The sequence below is a fragment of the Ursus arctos genome, unplaced genomic scaffold, assembly GCF_023065955.2.
Source record: "Ursus arctos isolate Adak ecotype North America unplaced genomic scaffold, UrsArc2.0 scaffold_1, whole genome shotgun sequence".
Taxonomy (NCBI): Eukaryota; Metazoa; Chordata; class Mammalia; order Carnivora; family Ursidae; genus Ursus; species Ursus arctos.
The window spans coordinates 76,419,640-76,440,487 of record NW_026622763.1 but is presented as its reverse complement, the minus strand read 5'-3'; the positions used below and the strand labels follow the sequence as shown (position 1 = coordinate 76,440,487).

Here is a 20,848-nt window from a genome sequence, read left to right as displayed (position 1 = left end):
GCAAAAGGAGGAGTCAAGGATGACTTCAAGTTTTGGAGCAGAGCAACAGGAAGGATGGAGTTGCCACTTTCCGCAGCTGGGGAAGACTTGCAGAAATGCACATTTGTAGGGCTTTGAGCATAGGGAGTTCCAGATGCCCCGTACTGTCCAAATGGCAATGTCAAGTAAGCAGTTGGATGAGTGGGTCTGGGAGAGCAGTCTGGGCTGCAGATACACATTTGACAGTCATAGGCATATACAGGATACCTAGAGCCCTGGGCCCAGGTGACGTCTCCAAGGCAGGGAGTGGAGCCAGAAGTAGGAAGAGGTGGGAGGACAGAGACCCAGAGCGCTCCAGTGCTGAGAGGTTGGAGAGACTCCAAAAAGAAGACTGACAATGAGTGGCCAGTGAGGTAGATGAAGAATCATCTACCTGGTGTCCTGGGAGCAAAATGACAAAAATGTTCCAAGAAGGAGGGTCTAATTATCTCTGTCGAATACTGCTGATAGGTAATTAAGATGAAGACTGAGAAATACTGTTGGATTTAATGGCCTGAAGGTCACTGGTGACGGTGAAGAGGATTGTTTCATGTTGGAGGTGATAAAGTCTCATTGGAGTGGGATCCACTCATAGCGAGGGATCAACTGCACGGCCGGGTAGATGAGCAGGTTTCTAGAACTAGTGCCTCCTGGCACGATCACACCTGTGGGTCTTATCTGAACCCCTATTCAGAGTCAAGCTCAAGGCCTCAGTCTCCCGGTGTCTCTTGTTGGGAGCGACCTCACTGGTACCCACAGCTCCACTCTGCCCACCAACTAGCCCCTACTAACAGTCCTAGTCCTGCTTTGCAATATGGTGAGGGACACTTTGTGGGTACTTTTAAAATTCAAAGACATTGCAGTGAGACCCTGCTGGGGCTCCACATCAGCCAGTCCCCGAGTCCTACTGAGTCAGCACTGAGTGAGGCTGGGAAATGGAGCAGCTGGGACCAGGAGGGCCTCACTCTCAGGAAGGGGCTCAGGTAGACGTTGACATGACCTACAAATGGGGACATGAAGAATCTCTTCACCAGTCAACTTTTAACTTGGGCCTCCAGCCACAAACACACATCTCTGTGAATTACATTTTTTGCGAATCCTCTAATTTTCTTGCAAACATACCATGTACCTTTTGTATTTCAAAAGTTTTAATTCTTACATATGAACTATGACACAATTGTTGTAACCTTGTTTCAGCAATTTTTTTTTTTAATATATCAGGAGCCTTGAAAAATAGCAGTAGGCTGAGTGCTCTCAACTCCTGGGAGACATAGTTGGCAAATTGCTTTATCTTCAATTCTTTATAGCACTTAAATTTTTCTTTTCTATTTTCAGTATTTATGTGCCTCCCCTTTTCTTTCTTTTCTTAAATAAAAAATATCACATCTCATTCCATTTCTCTTGGTATGGAGCACTGTGGTTTGCACACATTAACCACTCACTGAATTCATTAAGTGAGAAAATATGAAGTGCTTTAACTGGCATCAATAAAGTCTCAAAATTTGGTTAGTGTAATCAGAGTAATCTGAGTAGGTTGACAAGGAAAAACAAGAGTCACAGAGAGTCATTCTGGATCAACCACACTTCCTACTTTTCAGAGCATGAAATACAATCCCAACAAAATAAATGCCCATAAGCCACACTCTGACCCTTGGAACAGTTCTGAAGTGAGTGCAATGCTGCGGAAGGTCTCAGTGCTCAAGGAGATCTACCAAGAACAAAAAGACATAAACTCAATCCATTGTCAGCTTTTTAAAAAGACCCAGGCTACTCAGTGATTCCCCCACCACCCCACCACCATCACCCCAAGGCTTTCCTAAATTCAGAGTAAGCAAACAAAATTAGCATTGTGAAGAGTTTCTGGTTTATGTATGGGAGTGTATGGCTGATAAGAGTCGAGTTGTATTTTAAGTGGTGTTAAATCTTTTTAAAAAGATTTTGTTGATTTATTTGAGAGAGCGCGCGTGCCCACAAGCAGGAGTGAAGGGCAGAGGTAGAGGGAGAAGCAGACTCCCCACTGAGCCGGGATCCCAACGTGGGACTCGATCACAGGACCCCGAGATCGTGACCTGAGCCAAAGGCACTTGACCAACTGAACCATCCAGGCGCCCCTTAAATCTTATTTTTTAAAAAAGATTTATTTATTTGAGAGAGAGACAGAGGGGGGTGGGGACAGAGGGAGAGAGAGAATCCCAAGCCGATTCCCCACTGAGCATGGAGCCTGACTCAGGGCTCAATCTCATGACCCTGAGATCATGACCTGAGCTGAAACTAAGAGTCAGACGCTTAACCAACGGAGCCACTCAGGCGCCCCACTGGTTTTAAATCTTTTAAATCACATGTGAGCCCCATTGTATTATTTTTTTTAAATTTGGGTGTTTTGTTTTGTTTTGTTTTGTTTTGTTTTCGGTCAGAGAGAGCGCTCACAAGCAGGGGGAGAGGAAGAAGCAGGCTCCCCCTGAGCAGGGAGCCCAATGCAGGACTTGATCCCAGGATGCTGGGATCATGACCGGAGTCGAAGGCAGCACTTTTTTTTTTTTTTAGTAATAATTTTTTATTATGTTAGTCACCATACAGTACATCCCTAGTTTTTGATGCAATGTTCCATGATTCATTGTTTGCGTATAACACCCAGTGCACCATGCAATACGTGCCCTCCTTACTACCCATCAGCGGCCTATCCCATTCCCCCACCCCCCTCCCCTCTGAAGCCTCAGTTCGTTTCCCAGAGTCCACAGTCTCTCATGGTTCACTCCCCCTTCTGTTTATCCCCCTTCCTTCTTCCTGTTCTTCTCCTATTGATCTTCCTACTCTTATGTTCCATAAATGAGTGAAACCATATGATAATTGTCTTTATCTGCTTGACTTATTCCACTTAGCATTACCTCCTCCAGTCCCGTCCATGTTGCTGCAAATGTTGTGAAATCGTTCTTTTTGATGGCTGAGTAATATCCCATTGTATATATGGACCACATTCGAAGGCAGCCACTTAACTAACTGAGCCACACAGGTGTCCAGCCCCATTGTGTGATTAACGTATATTGTGCAGTCATGCCCATTTTTTACCACAAAGAGTAATGTTTTTGCCAGTTAAAACGTTGGTGGTCGTATCTAGAGTAGACTAATCCTTGGGCTGGTCTTCAGTGCCTCTCTGGAGGCCCCTTTTTGGGGTGGGAGATGTGGGATCAAAACCAGACTTTATTAACCCAGGTAGAACTGCCTCCTCCAGGAAAAATCCTCCCAACCCCACACCCCACGCCCTGCAGACCTGGGAAGAGCCTCATCCTTAAAGATGCCGTGTTCGAGTTGGTCATGGGGAAACGGACTCCTGGAGCAGCTTCAGGGGCTCTCTCCCAGGCGGTTGCCTGAAGGCACGTGCGCAGCTGTGTGCGCGTGCTGAGGCCGAGGAGGCCCCGGCTTTGTATACCGAAGCCTGACTCTTCTCGTCAGCACATCAGAAGCTAGTTACCCTCACTCCAATCTTTAACCTTCCAGGTGAGCTCCCTTACAGCTGCTCTTGCCGTGTGGACACCTGACACCTGACGTGTTCGTGTTTCTGCACCTGCAAACAACTAATGATGACCAGGATTAACACCAGATCTCAGAAGAGTAACCATTTGCTTATCCTGAATTCACTTCACTGACCGTTTCAGGTCCCATATCACCGATTTCTGGTGCAAATAAGAAAGGCTTTTGTGCAGACAATGTAAATTTCCCTCATGTGTGCCTTTGAGATCATGCACCATGGGAGCCTTGTGGATCTCACGCAAAGTCTCCTGGCTCTTATTCTAGGAGTGGTTCTAATAGGCATGACTAGTCAAGTCCCCACTCGTTTACTACCTGCCTTGGGGTCACAATGTGTATACCGATGATCCCTTGACCATCAAACATTCCCTAGTCCCTGAGAGAACCTTTTGAGACCTGAAAGGGGCCTCAGAAATCGTCCTGGTACTGTCACTTTTTACAGATGAGCGGTGGGATCTGGGTGTAGCTTCTAAGCTTTGACCTTTTCCTTGCTCCCTGGGGGCTTTCTGATCAAGCCTTTCTCTTGCAGAGTGACAGTCCATTTAGGCAAACAAGAGGAGAGCAACACATTACCTAATGTGAGTAAAAACACCAAGAGGGCAGTGGGACTAACATTTACTGAGTGCCTGCTGTGTGCGGGCATCGGCCTTTTACACGTACCTACCTCATTGAATCTTTGCAATGATCCTCTGAGGAGGGGCTGTGATTATTGCATATGACATAGCTGGTAAGCGGCAGAAAAGGACTGGAACTCAGCTCAGCCAGACCCAAGAGAGGGCATCTCATTACCACTCTCGACTGCCTTGTGTAGGGCAAGGAGAGTGTGCCAGGGAAACCAGACACCAACAACCGGTCCAGGCTAGGGTCCAGCTCATGCCCACACGTCTGAATCCCGCTGCCACACATGGGAGCCCACACATGCGGGGGGGAGGGGGCATCAGGGCACTCGAGGGGAGTGGGGCCTGGACCCTGCTGGAGAAAGAGATGGGGACTAAGCCCAGAAGGATCTCGATAGTTGCAAGGAATTTGGGCTAATCCTTCTGGTGTCTGGGAGCCTTCACAGGTCTAACATAGGCCCAGCACCAGGTAAGATTCACATTCTAGAAACAAACATTATCTGATGGGATACTATTGATGCTTTTTACTACGTTCTGTTTTTATCTATTTTCCTTGTTTTTTCCCCTTAAACAAAAATCATGCAGTTCCTTAATAGGAAAAAATAATAAACAAACAGAAACGTAATTGCCCTCCAGATGGAGAGGGCGATGAACATTAAGGGAGCCGGAGTGAAGGCAGAGAGGCCCACTGGGAAGGCCTGGCCAAAGCCGAAGAGAAGATGAAGGTGGCCTTGGGCTGTGCCAGGGCCAAGAGTATAGGACGAGAGAGGAAGTTGGGATACATTTAGGAGATAACAATGTCAGGGCTCGTGGTGCCTAGGGCTGTCCGGCACAACTCGAGAAGGTACCATCTTATCCTGGTCCCCGCCGGCTGGGAACCCTGCCAGATTCCTGACTTTGTTCTAGTGGGGAACAGAGGAAGAACTGACTAAAAAAGGCATGTTTGTTTGTTTTCCTGACTGTCCTTGACATTATCTCATGTTATTTTGGTTTTTCTCACAAAAGTCCCTGGAGGAAGAGTTATTATCCTCCTTTTCTGATGAGGAAACTGAGGCACACAGATGTGGAATAACTGTGGTTGGGAGCAGAGCCAGGATTTGAACACAGGCCTGTCTAGTTCCAAACACTGAGCCATATCCATGGCACCCGACTGCCTCCTGGCCTCTGGCCGAGTGGAGAACGCAGACGAGGCACAGGGCTTGGGGCAGAGCGCCGAGTGGGGCGCCACTAGCTAGGGTTTGCACGTGTTGAGTGTGGGGGATCTCTGGGGACATCCACGAACCGCTGAATCTTGCAACCGGATCCCAGGAAGACATCTGGGCCGGACGTATGAGGGCAGGTGGTATCTGGGGAAGGGCACGGGAGGGACGTGGGCTCTGGAATCCCACCTCATGTCTCTTGTTTAAGATGTGAGTAGCGCTCTAGTGGAGGGTTTGGAGGAATCTCGGCACTCCAAGCCTGCAATATTATCTCACCTTCCGCCTTGATGCCCAGGAAGTGATAAATGTGTCACCTGGCTATCGCCTCATTCGAAATAGGGAGCAGATTTCCGTCACCTTGGGAGATGAAATGTTTGACAAGAAAAAGCGGTCGAAATCAGAGATCATGGACAGAATCAGAATTTCCAGGTAATATCCTTGGACCTATATATCCAGCTCCTAGAGCTATCCCTGCTGGGCTTGGCCTGGCCTCAAGGAGAAGCTCCTATTCCTTGCCCAGTCCGCCGAGTCCCTGTTCTGAAGGTACTGCAAGGCCACTTCACTCCTCATCCCTGTGAGCTCCTCTCCACGCCCACCCCTCTGCGCGGTCCCATTCGAGACAGGATGAAGTTCACATCAGGAAGCTGATCCGGGAAATGACTGGGTGTCGTGTAGTTTGTACTAAAGGAAAGCAAGTGATCCTAGAGTGAGGACAGACGAAATATTCATAAAATAGTCTGAATTTGGAAGGTGAAAAGTAAGAGTCAAGTCAGGGTTTCTAGGGGGCTGAGATGCATCTCTTTCCCATGATGCCCAAAGATATCACTCAGTTCATGCCTCTGGGAGGCACAGTGTGAAAGGCGCTGGTTGAGTCCACCCCAGGGCCAGCCTGTCTTCATTCAGGCCCTACCCGCTCAATCCTCCAACGCCATGTAAAGTCAGTTCCCACATCCTTTTCCATTCTACCTCCTAGATCTCTCATTCGTGTCTCTCACTCCTTGTCTCCTCCTATATCCTCTGTCTTGTTTCCTCACCCCGCTTGAGGGGAGGACCTCATCTCTGCTGCACTGGACACAGCACCACCCGTTGTCCTGTCTACTCCGGCTCAACCAAAGGGAGCCAAATAACTTACAGCCATCATGGCGGCTTCCGACCCAGAAACACACAACATCGTTATCTATTCTGAAAGCCGTGCTCTGAAATCCCCTCTTCGTCCTGTGTCTGCACCCTTCCGTGTCTATGATTCACTGTCAGCATCAATCGCATCCCCCACCTTCCCATTTCCCAATGCTCTGAATTCTTCCCCCTCCATTTCAACTGTCATTACTGAATCAAGGTCCAACCCTCACAGATTTCTGGCATTTTCCTTTCTATTCAACAGCTAACCAATCCACTCCTCCACCCGACTGTCCACTCCCCCCAACTTCAGGCTAGCTTACCCAAAAGGGCTGGGTCTGAGGCTCCACCACCCTGCTGCCCAACTCCCTCTTCCAGACTACCCTTCCACCCCTGCCCCCAACCCCATGATGATGCAGCCAGTGAGAATATGGCCTGGCTCTCACCAGGCCAGAGACAGTCACATACGGGGAGGTGCCTGACCAGCACGGAATGGAAACTCTGTGAATGTTGGAAGGATGATTTGTCCTGTAGGACTGATATCATTATGGACCTAGAAGAGCAGATCTCAGAGCTGACCGTGATCATTGAGCAGATGAACAGAGACCATCAGTCTGCCCAGAAATTGGTAAGTGATCCTTGAGTTAGGTGACATCGCTATGGGTGAGGGGAAGACCAGCTTTTTCAGATCAGCTGCTCTGTTCTAGGCAAGAGGCCCAGCCCTTTACTCATGGGAGCGAACTCAACTTCCAGGAGTTCTTCAGGTGCTCTGGTGTGTTCATTGCCACTAAACTCTCCACACCGTGGGGGGTGCCGGCCATCTCCCCTGGGGCTTGCTGTGGCTAAACCTCAGAGGTTGCTAAGGCTCCTCTCCATGGCAACAGTGCCATGAATGCCCCCACGGTGGTCCAAAAGCTGCCCAGAAGCCTTCAGTACCCACTTCCTGCTGCTGTGAAAGTTGCCAAAGGCCACTTCGGAATCTGCCAGTGTCAGCCTGAGCTCTCCCTGTTTTCTGGGGATTTGGGTGACACTTCCTTTAGATTTTACCATCTGTTCTATCACAGTCTCTACTTCTGCACCTCAAGCAGGGGTGCCTGCCAGCCTGGGCTGGAGTGATAAACCGAAGCAATGCTCAAAAACAGCCTCCCCCGCACCCCACTTGCCTGTGGTTATTGAGACCCACTTGTGAAAGTCGACTTCCCAGCAGGCCTGCCTTTCAGTAGTGATGGGCTCTCTGGGACTGCCCAATACAAGCAGGAGGGACAGAGGGGCAGGATACCCCGTGAGTGGGAAGGCTTCTCAGAAATGGCGCGTCACGTGGCAGTGGGGTCGTCCATCCTATGTTGTTAATGCGGGCCTTGTTTCTAGCTCTCCGATGAAATGGCTCTCCGCTGTGCTGAGATGAAGGAGAACTTTGAAAACAAGAACAGGTATGCTTTCTGCCCCGAGCCCTTTGTGCTGAAGGCCCTAAGGCTCCTGCTTCCTTGAGGGATTTCAGTTCACTGGCATTTCAGACAGTGCCAGATGGAGCTGGGTGGGCAGAAGCAGGGGAAATGGGCAGGATGGTTTGCTTTGAAGCCACCAAAAAGTAACACAGGGAGGGCTGTTCCTGGTGTTGCACTTTCTCTTCCAATTACTTCCTTTCAATTTTAATCTCCTTTTTGTTGATTGCTGAGGAGAGCCATTTTGTGTTCTCTGAGGCTTCTTGGTAAACAACTGTTGTTCTCAGCCCGGGCACCCCTCCCATTTCCCCTGCCTCTCTACTTCCTGCCCCTCTTTCTCTTCCTCTTTTATTTATTAATTTTTTTGTCCTGTCATCTCTACTCTGCTTGGCTACTGCCAGGACGTGGGCAGAATGGGAAGAAGGTATGGGGGGGCAGAAGCCAGAGCCACAAAGACAAGCCAAGGGAAAGTAAAGGGAGGTGTATCGTCTTGTGGGTGTGGAACCCCGTGGAGCCCCCACGTGCTGGGCACCAGAGCCGCCTCAGAAGTCCCAGTGGAGAGAAGTATGCATGGTTGAGTCATACACTTGCTTTCCAAAAATAATAAGTAACTTGTTTGTTTTATAATAGATTTCATTATATTTCTTAGAGCAGTTTTGGGTTTATATTAAAATAGAACATAAAGTACAAAGAATTCCCACAGACAGCCTGAGCCCGCACCCCACAAGCTGAGTAATCTCCCTACACCTCTGTGGTGCGCTTGTCACAACTGATGAACCTACGTTGACACATCATTATCACCCAAAGTCCCTAGTTTACATTAGGGTTCACTCTTGGTGTTGTATATTCTATGGGTTTTCACAAATGTGTAATGCCAGTGTCCACCGTTATCAGATCATACAGAGTAGTTTCACCACCCTAAAGATCCTCTGTGGTCTGCCCATGCACCCCTCCCTCCCCACTAGCCCCTGGCCACCACTGATTTTTTTTACTGTCTCTATTGCTGTACTTTTTCCAGAATGTCTTACAGCTGGAATTGTACAGTATGTTGGCTTTATGGATTGGCTTTGGTCACTTACTAATATGCATTTAATCTTCCTCCATGTCTCCTCTTGGCTTGACAGCTCAAATAGCCTTTCACTCTCACACTCATCTGGAACCCTGCCAGCTTCTGCCTCCTGGAATGGAGGTTAAAGAGACCTTGGGCTTGGGGCACCTGGGTGGCTCAGTCAGTTAAGCGACTGACTCTTGCTTTCGGTTGGGGTCATGCTCTTGGGGTGGTGGGATTGAGTCCTGCACCTGGCTCTGTACTCGGTGGGGAGTCTACTTGGGATTCTCTCTCTCCCTCTCCCACTGCCCCTCCCCCCAATGAATAAATAAATCTTTTTTAAAAAGAGAGAGAGAGAGAGACCTTGGGCTCTAAAATTATCCTGGATACTAATACAGCCCACAGTTTCCCAAGACAGCACTAAGCAAAGACTGTGCTGTTCGCAGGGAGTCATGACCCCCACTGGCTCCATTCAAAATAATGGTTAGTAAAAACTGGTGGTCTCACGTTTTTCTGAGTGAATGCCAGAACTGCGTCAGTAAGCAAGGGCCCTGCAGACTGCCCACCGCTTCCTGTATGAGGGAGGAAAGTTGGGATCCGCTGAGTGTAACACCTCAGCTCTGGACTTCTTCTCACTGATCGATGATTATAGCCTTTTCCCCGGGTCACACAGGGAGCTCAAAGAGGCTCACACAGCAGAGCTCAGTCAGTTGGAGAACAACTACAAATCATCATTGAAGGCAGAGAAGCTGGCTGCCCAAGAAAAACTAGGTACTGTCTGGACTGGGGAGAATGACCCTGGTGAAGGGCCAGAGGCTGACCATGGCCGTGGCTGGGCTGTGGCTGGGTTTTCCAGATGTCCTCCTAAAGCTCAGGGAGGGGCAGTGACTGAGAATGAAACTGGAAAGACGGAAACCATGTCACCAATGTCCTTCCTACGCCGAGGAGATAGACTGGCCTGTGGCCAAGTATTGGGATTTGAGCAAGTCCCTTAATCGCATTTATCCCATCTAAGAATTGAGGACAATAATACCTGTCTTCATCAGAGAGATAGGAATGTGAAAGCACTTTTTAAATTATATTTTTAATTCTATAAATATACTATTATAATTCAGCAAGTTACCTCACCTGTAAAATGCTGGTGTTTCATTATATTTTAATGGACACACTATAGTTTGTACGGCCATATAATACATAAGGGTTGTATTGGCCATTTATCCCATTATTTATGACCCCTCGGGAAGGGCAAAGTGTGTATCCTTCAGAATTCTGAAGTTATAGACGAATCTCCACAGGGAGAAGGAGAAATTCTATAATCTTCTCTTTACTTTGCCTTACATTTTTAAAAGACAGTATTTATAGCTTGCTGATTTTCCAATTTTCTAAAGAGAACATTTATCATTTTCAAAATCAGTGTACACTAGGAAACATTATTTTAAAAAGAGAGAAGCAGGTGCACACTGCAAGGCTTTGCTCCTCTTTTCCCCACAGTTGTAGGTTTACCCCCGGGGATTAGTTCTCACGTTGGTGTGTATCAGTACCACCTGAGGGCATATTATCCACCGATAGTGCGCCTCTCCTCTGAGACCTCAATTCAGTAGGTTTGGCAGGGGTGGGGGTAGGGGGTGGGGGCTGGGCAGGTCAGGCATCTGGATTTCTAATAAGCTTCCAGAGTGGTTCCTAGGTACAAGATGGTTTTAACGCGTAGAGGATGAGTTTGAGGTGGAGAAGCTATATAAGAGAGCTCATACTTGACTTTGAAAACATGCATTTCAGAGGAATAACGATGACCCTGTTGTTTTCCTTTTGTCCAGATGAGATGGGAAAGGAATATAAGTATTTGAAGAATATGTTTCATCTGTATCAGGTGAGATTCAGAGCTCCTTGGTGGATTATGAGAGTAAGAGAGGCAAGGCTCATTCCTGGCTGATGACAGCAAGCTAGGTCCAGAACTCTTGCCCAGAAAATCATGTCCTGAGATTCCCAGCATCCTTGGACCTAGGTGACACTGAGTACACCCAGGGAGAAGAGTGAACTGTGGACTGTGGTGGTTTCCATGTGTGACAAGCAGTCTCTCAGACCCTAAAGAAGCCCATTGAAAAATATGTTTGTAATTACGAAAGTCATACCTGCTCATTGTTTATTAGAAAATGGAAATACAAAAACCAACTACAACAACAACAAAAAAGAAAGAATTATTACCAGCCCAAGACAATGCTCTTAGTGTTTGTACTTTGTAACAGCTTTGATTTTAGTAGAGTGCTGGGTCAAAAGTGCTGGGTCAAAAGGGATAAACATTTTACAAGGCCTTTGATACATTTGGCCAAATTGCCATCCAAAAAGACTCCCCCACAAGCAGAGCATGGGGTGCTCTAGCTATCTCAAAATATAACTCATTCATTTAAATCAGCTAATCTGAGGGACCCCAGGGGAAGCAGGCCATGATTTCTTCCTAGGAGGATGAGAGAGTGAAGAGGTGAGGAGCAGACAGGATAGGCTGAGGCAGCAAACCCCTATTCTATTGTGACCAACTGGTCATGGTTTGCCGGGGACTTTCCAGATTTTAGCACAGAAAGTTCAGCAACCTGGGACACAGCTTAGTCTCAAACAAACAAGGACAGTTAACCACGCTATAAAAGGAGAAAACCACGATAAGCACCAGCACCACCTCTGAAATTCTATTTACCATTCACAGTTTCACTTTTGAGCTTCTATAGAAAACTTGTTTTTCAAGATGCATCTCGTTATGGTCCGGGAAGGCACCATAGAGCAAAGCCTAAGAGAAGCATCAGGTTGATGCCTCAATTTCCGATGTATGCCTTATGTTTGCTTCAGTCCGGACCTCTCCAGAGAGTTTGACCTCTACGGAAACTGAGCTGCTCACCAGTCTTGAAAATGATGACAGAACCTTTATCTAAATGGCCACAAATAATTACAAATGAGCTCTGATGCCTAGCCCCAGTGTGAATGTACCGCTAACCTGGAAAAAAAAGGGAGGTCAGAGTCCTGAGACCTTACTGGCAACATCCAGGTGCTAGGCCTTCTTCCTCCTGACGTCCCACTCCCATGAAGACTGAGCCAACCAATAGGACTGGCTTATTTAACTGGGTTAGGCTTATTTAACCTCAACCACAAAGGAAGTTAGATTTGCTGAGGAAAAATAAACACACTCTGAAAAAAATACCATTGTTTTCTAAGTCTTCAAATTAACTACTAGGCATTTCCCTTGTTTCTTCATGAGCTACTGATGAGTGATTCATGATTCAGAGGTAGCTGACATGTGAACCTTCGACAGAAGAATCCTGTTTTCAAGGAAAACCCAGTTCCAGTGGGACAAACACCATGCAGAGCTTGCGCTTGACTCTGAGGGTTCTGCAGGCTCACAGGCGGGCTGGGCTAGCGTTGGCCACCCATAGAGGGACTCCTAGCAAGCTTTCCGGGTGAGGGAAGCTGCCAAGGGCCCCGGGCTATGCTGGGAGCCCAGGTGCAGCCTTTTTCAGGATCTTTTTCTTCATGGTGCCTTTGTGCCTCCGCAGGACAGCGTTTATGATGAAATGGAGGACAAGTGGTTGAAGAAGAAGGCAGAATGGGAGAAGGAGGAGAAGTTGGAGCGGGAAAAGATCCTGCTACAGCAAAGTGAGTACAGAAACTTCTGTCTTTTTGATGGCACGTGCACCAGAAAAACCTGCCGTTAAGTTTGGTCTCAACTTGAGAAAGGCAGCCTTGGATTCACTAAGGGGGACGGCCACATGGCTGGTCTCCTGAATCAAAGGTGCATGGAGTTTTCAAGAAAGTGACAACAAGATGCAGTCTTTATAAAGTTCAGCCACTTGCGGGTCTGAGCCTGTATCTTCCAAAGCTCACTTGTTTCAAGTTTGGCCATCACGGGCTGGAACAGCGCTGGGACATCTGTAGAAGTGTTCACTTGTTACCTGGGTACCAGTGACCCCGAAGTTCCAGAAAAGATGTTCTTGAATTAGAATTTCAAATATTCACTTGTTGGGAGAAGGAGAACACAATCAATTATACTGAGAGCCTCTGGATTCCCTCATCCCCCCCAAAAAGGATCTCAATTTTTGAGATTCAATTGACATATAACATTGCATATGTTTAAAATGTACAACATGAAGATTTGATACATGTATCTATTACTATATATTTTTAATAGCTCCAACACCTAACACAGAGTTTGGATCAGAGAAAGTGATTTATAGATGAGCCTTCTAGCCCCACCGAGCATCTTCATAAATAGAAAAAGGAGAGAGGAATTTATGGGGAGACTGCTCCCTGTCCTAGAGGACTGGTTGAGGTGGGAGTGGGGCCTCTACAAACCTATACCACATCCTACCTCAACCCAATTTGTATCAGATTTGGTTGATTTCAACAAAGTACTAATTTAAATGCAGAACCCCCCTGGAAAGTTAATCCTCGGGGCCATTCTGACCCCAGTGGGGACTCTGACTGCCAGAAGGCCGTGTGAAGACCCTGGCATTGAGGCTGAGGGAAGGAATGCGGAGCTGCACCTGTTTGAGGCTTTACCCCGGATCCTGGTGTAGCATGACCCTATCTCCTTCCAGACTTCTAGCTACCCACACTCTACTCCTTCCATGTTGTCAAGATCTAAGTTAAGATGTTACATTCGGTTTTGAAAAAGCAGACGCATAGTGTGGCTTAGCCCAGACCTGTCCTGTGAGCCTAGAGTTGTCTGCCTATCCATCCCCAGCACCCTGAGGCCGCAGGAGAAATTTGTGTCAGCCCCCTTACCCCTTCCTTCTACCCCCTACTACCCCCTGTTTAGTATTGGGCCTCTGTTAGCAAGCTCCCCTGAGCCAGAAATTGTTTAAGCCTATCTCTACCCCGGGGCTAAGTACAGAATAAAGGTTATTGCTGAAGAAGTCGCATTAGCCAAGATCTGTATTTTAAGGTAAGGACATCAAAGAAAGCATAGCGGTTACTTCAGCAGGAAGGGACAAAATAATAAACAACAGATCTAAACTAAATCATACATACACAGAAAACTCCGAGACATTGGGGTAAATCCCTTACAGCTGACACCCCTGAAAATCACCACCACGTTCTCCTGACTCTCAAGCATCTCTGGGTGAGCGTCAGAGGCCAAAGGCCAGGCTGAGAGGACCTTGAGTTTGACCCGGTCCAGAATTTCCATTACCTTCAGACATCCTGAGTTTCTCTCTGCATCTGCTTTCCCCACATTCACTCATACATGTAATTTCTTCTCACCTCCGCAGAACATAAAATGACAAAAAAGTTCGAGTTAGAGTCCATAGAAGAAAAGAAGAAAATAAGTGACTCGTACAGTGCCATCTTTGAGAACTTCAGTCGAGAGAAGGAGGTAACGTAGGCCCGAAGCACGTGAGGGGTGGAAGGTACAGCCTCGGTGAGGCGTCCGGTTCCCAGGGGCGCCGCTGTCTTTATGGGCATACCCCTCCTTTCCCAGCTTGCCAGCGGCCTGGCCGTCTTGCTGTCCTTGTCTACACGGTCTCACCACAGGGTGGTGGTGGAATGAAAATTTGAATTAACGGGGAATAACAGAAGCTAAACACATACAGAACCCGAAATTCCCTATTTTGCCAAAACCCCGGTCTCAACGGTCTTGTACATCCTTGACCGGAGCTGAAGAGAAAGGGCAGTGGAGCAAACGGAGCTTCGCGAGTTTGGTCATGGACAGCTCTGAGAAAATAAGGGGAGCTACCTCAGAGTCAGAGGGGGTGAGGCTGAGCCAGTCCCGCCCATCACTGCCTCGCCACCTTGACGCTGCTAGCAGGGCGTCGTGAAAGCAGGTCTCGGGCCTGCGGACGCTGACGGAACAAACCTACGGTAGCGAGCAGGCCCCACGCGGTTATTCCACCGGCTCTCTGAGCTTTCAGGTTCCTGAAAGATGCATCGGAGGTATTTGCAAAGGCATGACCAGGGAGGATTCTGCACCTCCTGGAGTGAGCCTCAGGCAGCCAGAGCGCCTCCTGAGCAGACACAGGACCATCTAGGGGTCAAGCCTTAGACGCCGTTCCTGAATGCGCAGCCTACGGGTTTTGTAAGATCCCTGTACTCTTTTCCTGCAAAGTGGACCGTGCCTTTAAAATAATATCCACCTTGAATATTCCATTTTTATAAGTCCATTTCCCACCAACAAGGTAATTAAAAAGCCACTAATTTCACTAATCAAAGCCCATTTCTTGCATTCACTGTAACTGAGCAAAACAGTAATGAGGATAGGGGGCCTGCTATGCAGTGTGGCTAGTGCTTCCGGGGCCTGGGGAGCTCAGACGTCTCAATAAGAAGGAGCAATTCCTCTGGTGGGGAGAGATTTGCTCACCTGCACGCATCCTTTCCTTTCTCCTGTTTTCTCTCCAGTGAGGCTGACTATAAATCTGCAAATGCTGCTTTCTCTCTCTCACTCTCTCTCGGTCTCTCTCATGAAAGTATAGTTTACACTTAACAAAGTGCCCAGATCGTAAGTATATGGTTTGATGAGCTTTGTCAGATGTACACGTCCATGTAACCAACACCCAAGTAAAGGTCTAGTGCATTTTATCAACCCAGAAATCACTCTCGTAGTCCTTTCCAGTTAAGCCCTCTCTCCTTCAAAACTTGCCCCCAAGACAACCGCCATTTTGATTCCTACCACCATAGATTGGTTTTACCTGTTTTTAAGCTTCATAAAAATGGAATCATGCAGTATATGCTCTTTTGTACATACCTTCTTTTTCCTCAACACAATGTCTGTGAATTTATCCATCTGTTGTTTGTATCAGTAATTTCTTACTTTTTATTGCCCATTAGTACTCCTTTGTAGGGCTATTCCACAATGTGTTTACCATTTTCCTGTTTTTGGAGGTTTCGGTTGTTTCCATTTGTTGTCCTCCCTATTTTATAAAGGTTTTGTAAACACTCTCATACAGGTATTTCTGTAGACACAATTTTTCATTTCCTTTGGGTGTATACCTAACAGTGTTATTATTGGCTTCAAGGGTAGTTATAAGAAATTGCCAGGCCATTTTCCACAGTAGTTGTGCCATTTTACTCTTGCATCTTAAACATATCAGAATTCCATTTGCTGGGGCGCCTGGGTGGCACAGCGGTTAAGCGTCTGCCTTCGGCTCAGGGCGTGATCCTGGCGTTCTAGGATCGAGCCCCACATCAGGCTCTTCCACTATGAGCCTGCTTCTTCCTCTCCCACTCCCCCTGCTTGTGTTCCCTCTCTCGCTGGCTGTCTCTATCTCTGTCGAATAAATAAATAAAATCTTTAAAAAAAAAAAAAAAAGAATTCCATTTGCTCCACACCATCAGCAGCCAGTATTAGCATCCTTTTTATTTTGACCCTTCCAATGGGTATGAAGTGATATTCCATTATAGTTTTAGTTTCCCTGGTGACTGACTAATTATGTTGGGCAATTTTTTAATATGCTTATCAGACAATTTATATGTCTTCTTTTGTGAAATGCTGGTTCAAGTCTTTTATCATTTGAAAAAACTTGGGTTGTTTATCTTTTTATTATCGGTATGTAGGAGTGCTTTGTATAATGTGGATAAGAGTTCTTTGCCAGATGCATGTGTTACAGACACTGTCTCCTAGCCTGTGGTTTGCCTTCTCATTTTGCTTCTATTATCTTTTGATGTGCAGAAGTTTTTTATTTTGATGAAAACCAAATTATGGATTTCTTTCTTTTTTACAGGAAAGTCACAGCTTTTTGTGTCCTTTCTATGAAATTGTTGCCTAGTCCAAGGATACAAAGAACTTCTATTTTTAAAAAAGCTTTGTAATTTCAGTTTTTATGATTTTATGATCCATTTTGTTTTGTTTTATTCTTAAGGTTTTACTTTATTTATTTGAGAGAGTGCCTGAGTGGAGGGAGGGGCAAAGGAAGAGAGACAAGCAGACTCCCCGCTGAGCAGGGAGCACAACATGGGGCTTGATCCCAGGACCCTGGGATGATGACCTGAGCCGAAGGCAGACGCTTAACTAATGGAGCCACCCAGGTGCCCCTCTGTGATCCATTTTGAATAATTTTTATGTATGGAATGAGGTAGAGGTCATAGGTCATTTTTTTCTGTATAAATATCTAGTTGTTCCATTCTGTCCCCTCGAACTATTTGTCCATACCTAGGCCAAGACAACCATTGTCTCAGTTACTGTAGCTTGAAATCAGGGAGTAAAAATCTGGTTTTGCTCTTGTTTTTCAAGGTTACTTTAGCTCTTCTGTATCACTTACATTTCTATATAAATTTCAGAATTAGTTTGTCAAGAAAGTATTCTGACTGGGATTGTACTGAATATAAAGATCAATCTGGGGCAGAGCAGAATATTCAACAATATTAACAATATTCAACAGTAGTAACCTTGCCACGGTTGCACATAAGTAAGATGTTCAAAATTTAACTTCAACATGTCATTTCATTAGCTTACAATGTGTGTTTCATTATACCAATATCTAAACTTTGGTGAATATGATATTCCAGAATCCTATTCTGGCTTTCTTAATTCTCTGAAAGAAGTACTAGAAACCCCAGTGCTGATCCTTTCCAAAAAAATTATTTTTAGGAGCTATTGAAACAACATGAAAAGGATACCTTACAATTAGAGGAGCTGAGAAAGAACAACCAGGTAAGTTTTTTCATTGTTCCTGTGGAATTAGCATCTTACAAATGCATCAATAAAATTATATACTCTCAATAAAATGGAATCTATGGTAATTTTCCAAAACCAAAAAAAAGGAGGGTGGAGGGGGGAGACCTAAAGCTGAGTTTGCCAGATTCAATGGGTCAAAAAGAACTTTAGAACTATAATACAGAGTTATCTGTAAAACAAAGCCCTTAGAGTCTTTTTAGAGCGATTTGAAGAAATATATAAGCAATATGCTGTGTGATCTTCAGTGTCAAATGCCTCCCATTTCTAGTAAGGCTCAAACCACAAGACTCTTGACTTCTGAAATACCAAATTCTTCCTTTAAGCTCTAAAAAGTATAATACTGCCCCTGGGAACTCTAACTTCCAAGCCTCTCCTTAAAATTCTGAATGTGCCTCACGTCCAACAGTTTCTTCAAAGAATTCTGTTCTTCTGGGACAAAAATTATGGCTCTTCCATGTGGGAGACGCCTAAAGGGAAACTTTTCAAACCCATGAACTGCCTTGTGGTTCTTCTTTCACAGAGAATTTAACTTGTATCCAGAATGGACATGTTTGGGAAAAGACTAACCACTATAAAATCGTGGAATGATATCTCAGAGCTTAGACAAGGCTTCATCATTGTTGGGTAAACAGACCTCCATGTCCTGCATGGTAGAGGGATAGGCTTTGGAACAAAGAAGACCCACTGTATTATAATAACTGCTGTATTATAATAACTGCTTTATTGGGTTTGTCTACTAATTCTATCATTCCTTTCTGGATCTGTTTCTATCAATTGATTTTGTTCCTCATTTGTGGTCATATTTTCTCACTTATTTGCATGCCTGGTAATTTTTTTATTGGACACCCACCATTGTGAAGTTTACCTTGTTGGGTACTGAATATCTTTGTATTCCTTTAAATATGGTTGTACTTTGTTCTGGGATGCCATTGAGTTACTTAGAAACAGTTTGATATTTTCAAGCCTTACCTTTAAGCTTTGTTAGGCAGCATTAAAGCAGTCTTTAGTCTAAGGCTAGTTCCTCCCCTTCCCACACACACAGAGATAATACCCTTCTGAGTCATCTACCCAATACTCTGGGTACTCTGGCTCATGGGAATGTAACTATTCCCGGTCCTGTGTGGACCCTGGGGATCGTTCTACCTGCTCCATGCTCATGGTCCTTTCCCCCAACCTCATCTCCTTCTATGTCTTTCCCTCCGTCATGCTACCCCAGTAGCACTGGACTCCTTGCTGTTTCTTTAACACACCAGGATCCTCTACTTTGAGGTTTTTGTCCTTGACATTCTCTCTTCCAAGGAAGCGGTTTCCCAGATATCCACATGTCTAACTTCCTTACCTCTTTCTGATCTTTGCTTAGATGCTGCTTCTGAGGGGCCACTCTATTTAAAGGCTTAACAACCCACCCAACACTTCCTTTTCCCTGTTGTATTTTTCTATACAGAATTATAACTGTCTAACCTGATAAACTCAACGAAGACAGAGATTTTGTCTGTTTTCTCTACCACTAATCTCCAGTTTCTAGAACAGTGCCTGGCACATCAAGACATCCAGTAAATACCAATTGATTTTTTGAATGAATAAGTGAATAAAAGAATGCTAAATGAGCTGGTACGGTGCTTTACACAATGTGGTTGCAGTAAGTGATGGTACCTCTCTAGTCTGTAAATCTTGGGAGGATGCTTATCCCATAGGAAGAGCTCTGAGGACATGTAGGAGTTAAACAGAGCTGACATCTGAAAGCAGAGACCCATCTGGTTCGTTCTTATAGTCTCCTCAGCATCTATCTGACGTAGTTTCCATTTGTCCCCTCCCTGCGCTTACACTGCGTCTTCTATCTTATCCTTGGTTTATTTTAAATTTATTATTGTAAAGTAATATTTTATTAACTCTTATTAAATTTTTTACATCCCCCTCACTAGAATGTACATCCATAAGAGTAGGGATTATATTTTTCTTGTTCATTGTGATACTCTTGGTGCCTACAATAGGAGGGGTTTTTTTTCTAATTAAAAGACTATTTTTTTTAAAGCAATGTTAGGTTTACTGAAAAATTAAGTAGAAAGTGGAGAGATTCCTCATATCTTCCCCCACCACAAACATAATTCTCTCTATTATTAACGTCTTGCATTAATGTGGTACTTTTGTTACAGTTGATGAACCATTATTGATACATCCCTTTTAACTAAGTCCATAGTTAACCGTAGGGTTCACTCTTGGTGTTAGACATTCTACATAGGTTTTGTTTAATACGTCAAATGCAGCACGCCGTGTACCATTGCAATATACAGAGTAGTTTCTTTGCCTAAATCTCCTCTGTCCTCCACCTATTTACCCTTTGCTTCCCCTCCCAACCCCTGGCAATCACGCATCTTTTTATTGTCTCTGTAGTTTTACCTTTTCCAGTAATAAATATTTGTTTAATGAATGAGCGATTGGTAGCTATTGTGACAACCCGTGCGAGCTCTGGTGAGGGCTGGATCTGAGACAGTGACAGTGAGTCTGCAGATGGGAGTAGAGCTGGGCAAGACATAGAGGAGATAGAATTAACAGGGTAAAGTGACTGAACAGTGTAAGAGAAGGAGTAGCTAAAGTTGATGCTTCACATTCTAGTCCAGGTGCCCTGCAGCAGAAAATAAATGGGTAGACATTGTCATGTTGTCCTGAAACAATGTCTTCTTACACAGGTCATGCAGGAAGAGTTGAATACACAAGCTGTTATCCTAGAAACACTTAACACAACCCTCTACCAAACCCAGATGGAACTTCAGAGAGAGGTGAGTCCTGGCTGGAGTGGGCTTGGGGTTTGTGCAGAGGAATCCAGGTCTCTGTGCAGCTCTACCATATAGCTCTGCTCTGGATGACTCTGGTTTGGGAAAGATAGCTATTAAAATGTATGTCTCCTTCAGAAAGCTACAGTGGGAAATCTGGAGAAAATGTTCCAGATCAAGCTTGCCGAAGCTGAAGAAAAGTTTAAATATACCATACAGCTTCTGACAGAAGAAAACATTCATCTAAGGTATGTAGGACGCTCCTCAAAAAGATATGGCTGAGTTATCTTCCGAAAGTGGGAGGGAGTTTGGGTGAGGAATAGATGAAGATGACCCCAGGTGTTCCCTAATAAGGTCAAGGCACTTTCGGGAGGGAGATATTCACTCAGAGCTTGGCCCCGGATGTCATGTGCTAAGGTCAGACAGTTCATCTGAAGTAGAGTTGGGAATATGTTTAGACTCCTC

At 45.6% G+C, this 20,848-nt stretch overlaps 1 protein-coding gene across 1 annotated transcript in view; it reads left to right on the top strand.

Moving 5' to 3' along the window:
• Nucleotides 1-20,848, top strand: part of FLACC1 (flagellum associated containing coiled-coil domains 1) — a 34,365-nt gene that overhangs the window by 10,207 nt on the left and 3,310 nt on the right. Inside the window, exons 4-14 of the mRNA XM_026492184.4 lie at nt 4,073-4,121; nt 5,655-5,788; nt 7,010-7,103; nt 7,844-7,905; nt 9,639-9,736; nt 10,780-10,832; nt 12,502-12,601; nt 14,215-14,318; nt 17,526-17,588; nt 20,300-20,389; nt 20,522-20,631. Of these exons, the coding sequence (XP_026347969.3) occupies nt 4,073-4,121; nt 5,655-5,788; nt 7,010-7,103; nt 7,844-7,905; nt 9,639-9,736; nt 10,780-10,832; nt 12,502-12,601; nt 14,215-14,318; nt 17,526-17,588; nt 20,300-20,389; nt 20,522-20,631 (957 nt within the window). The remainder of the gene's footprint in view (nt 1-4,072; nt 4,122-5,654; nt 5,789-7,009; nt 7,104-7,843; nt 7,906-9,638; nt 9,737-10,779; nt 10,833-12,501; nt 12,602-14,214; nt 14,319-17,525; nt 17,589-20,299; nt 20,390-20,521; nt 20,632-20,848) is intronic.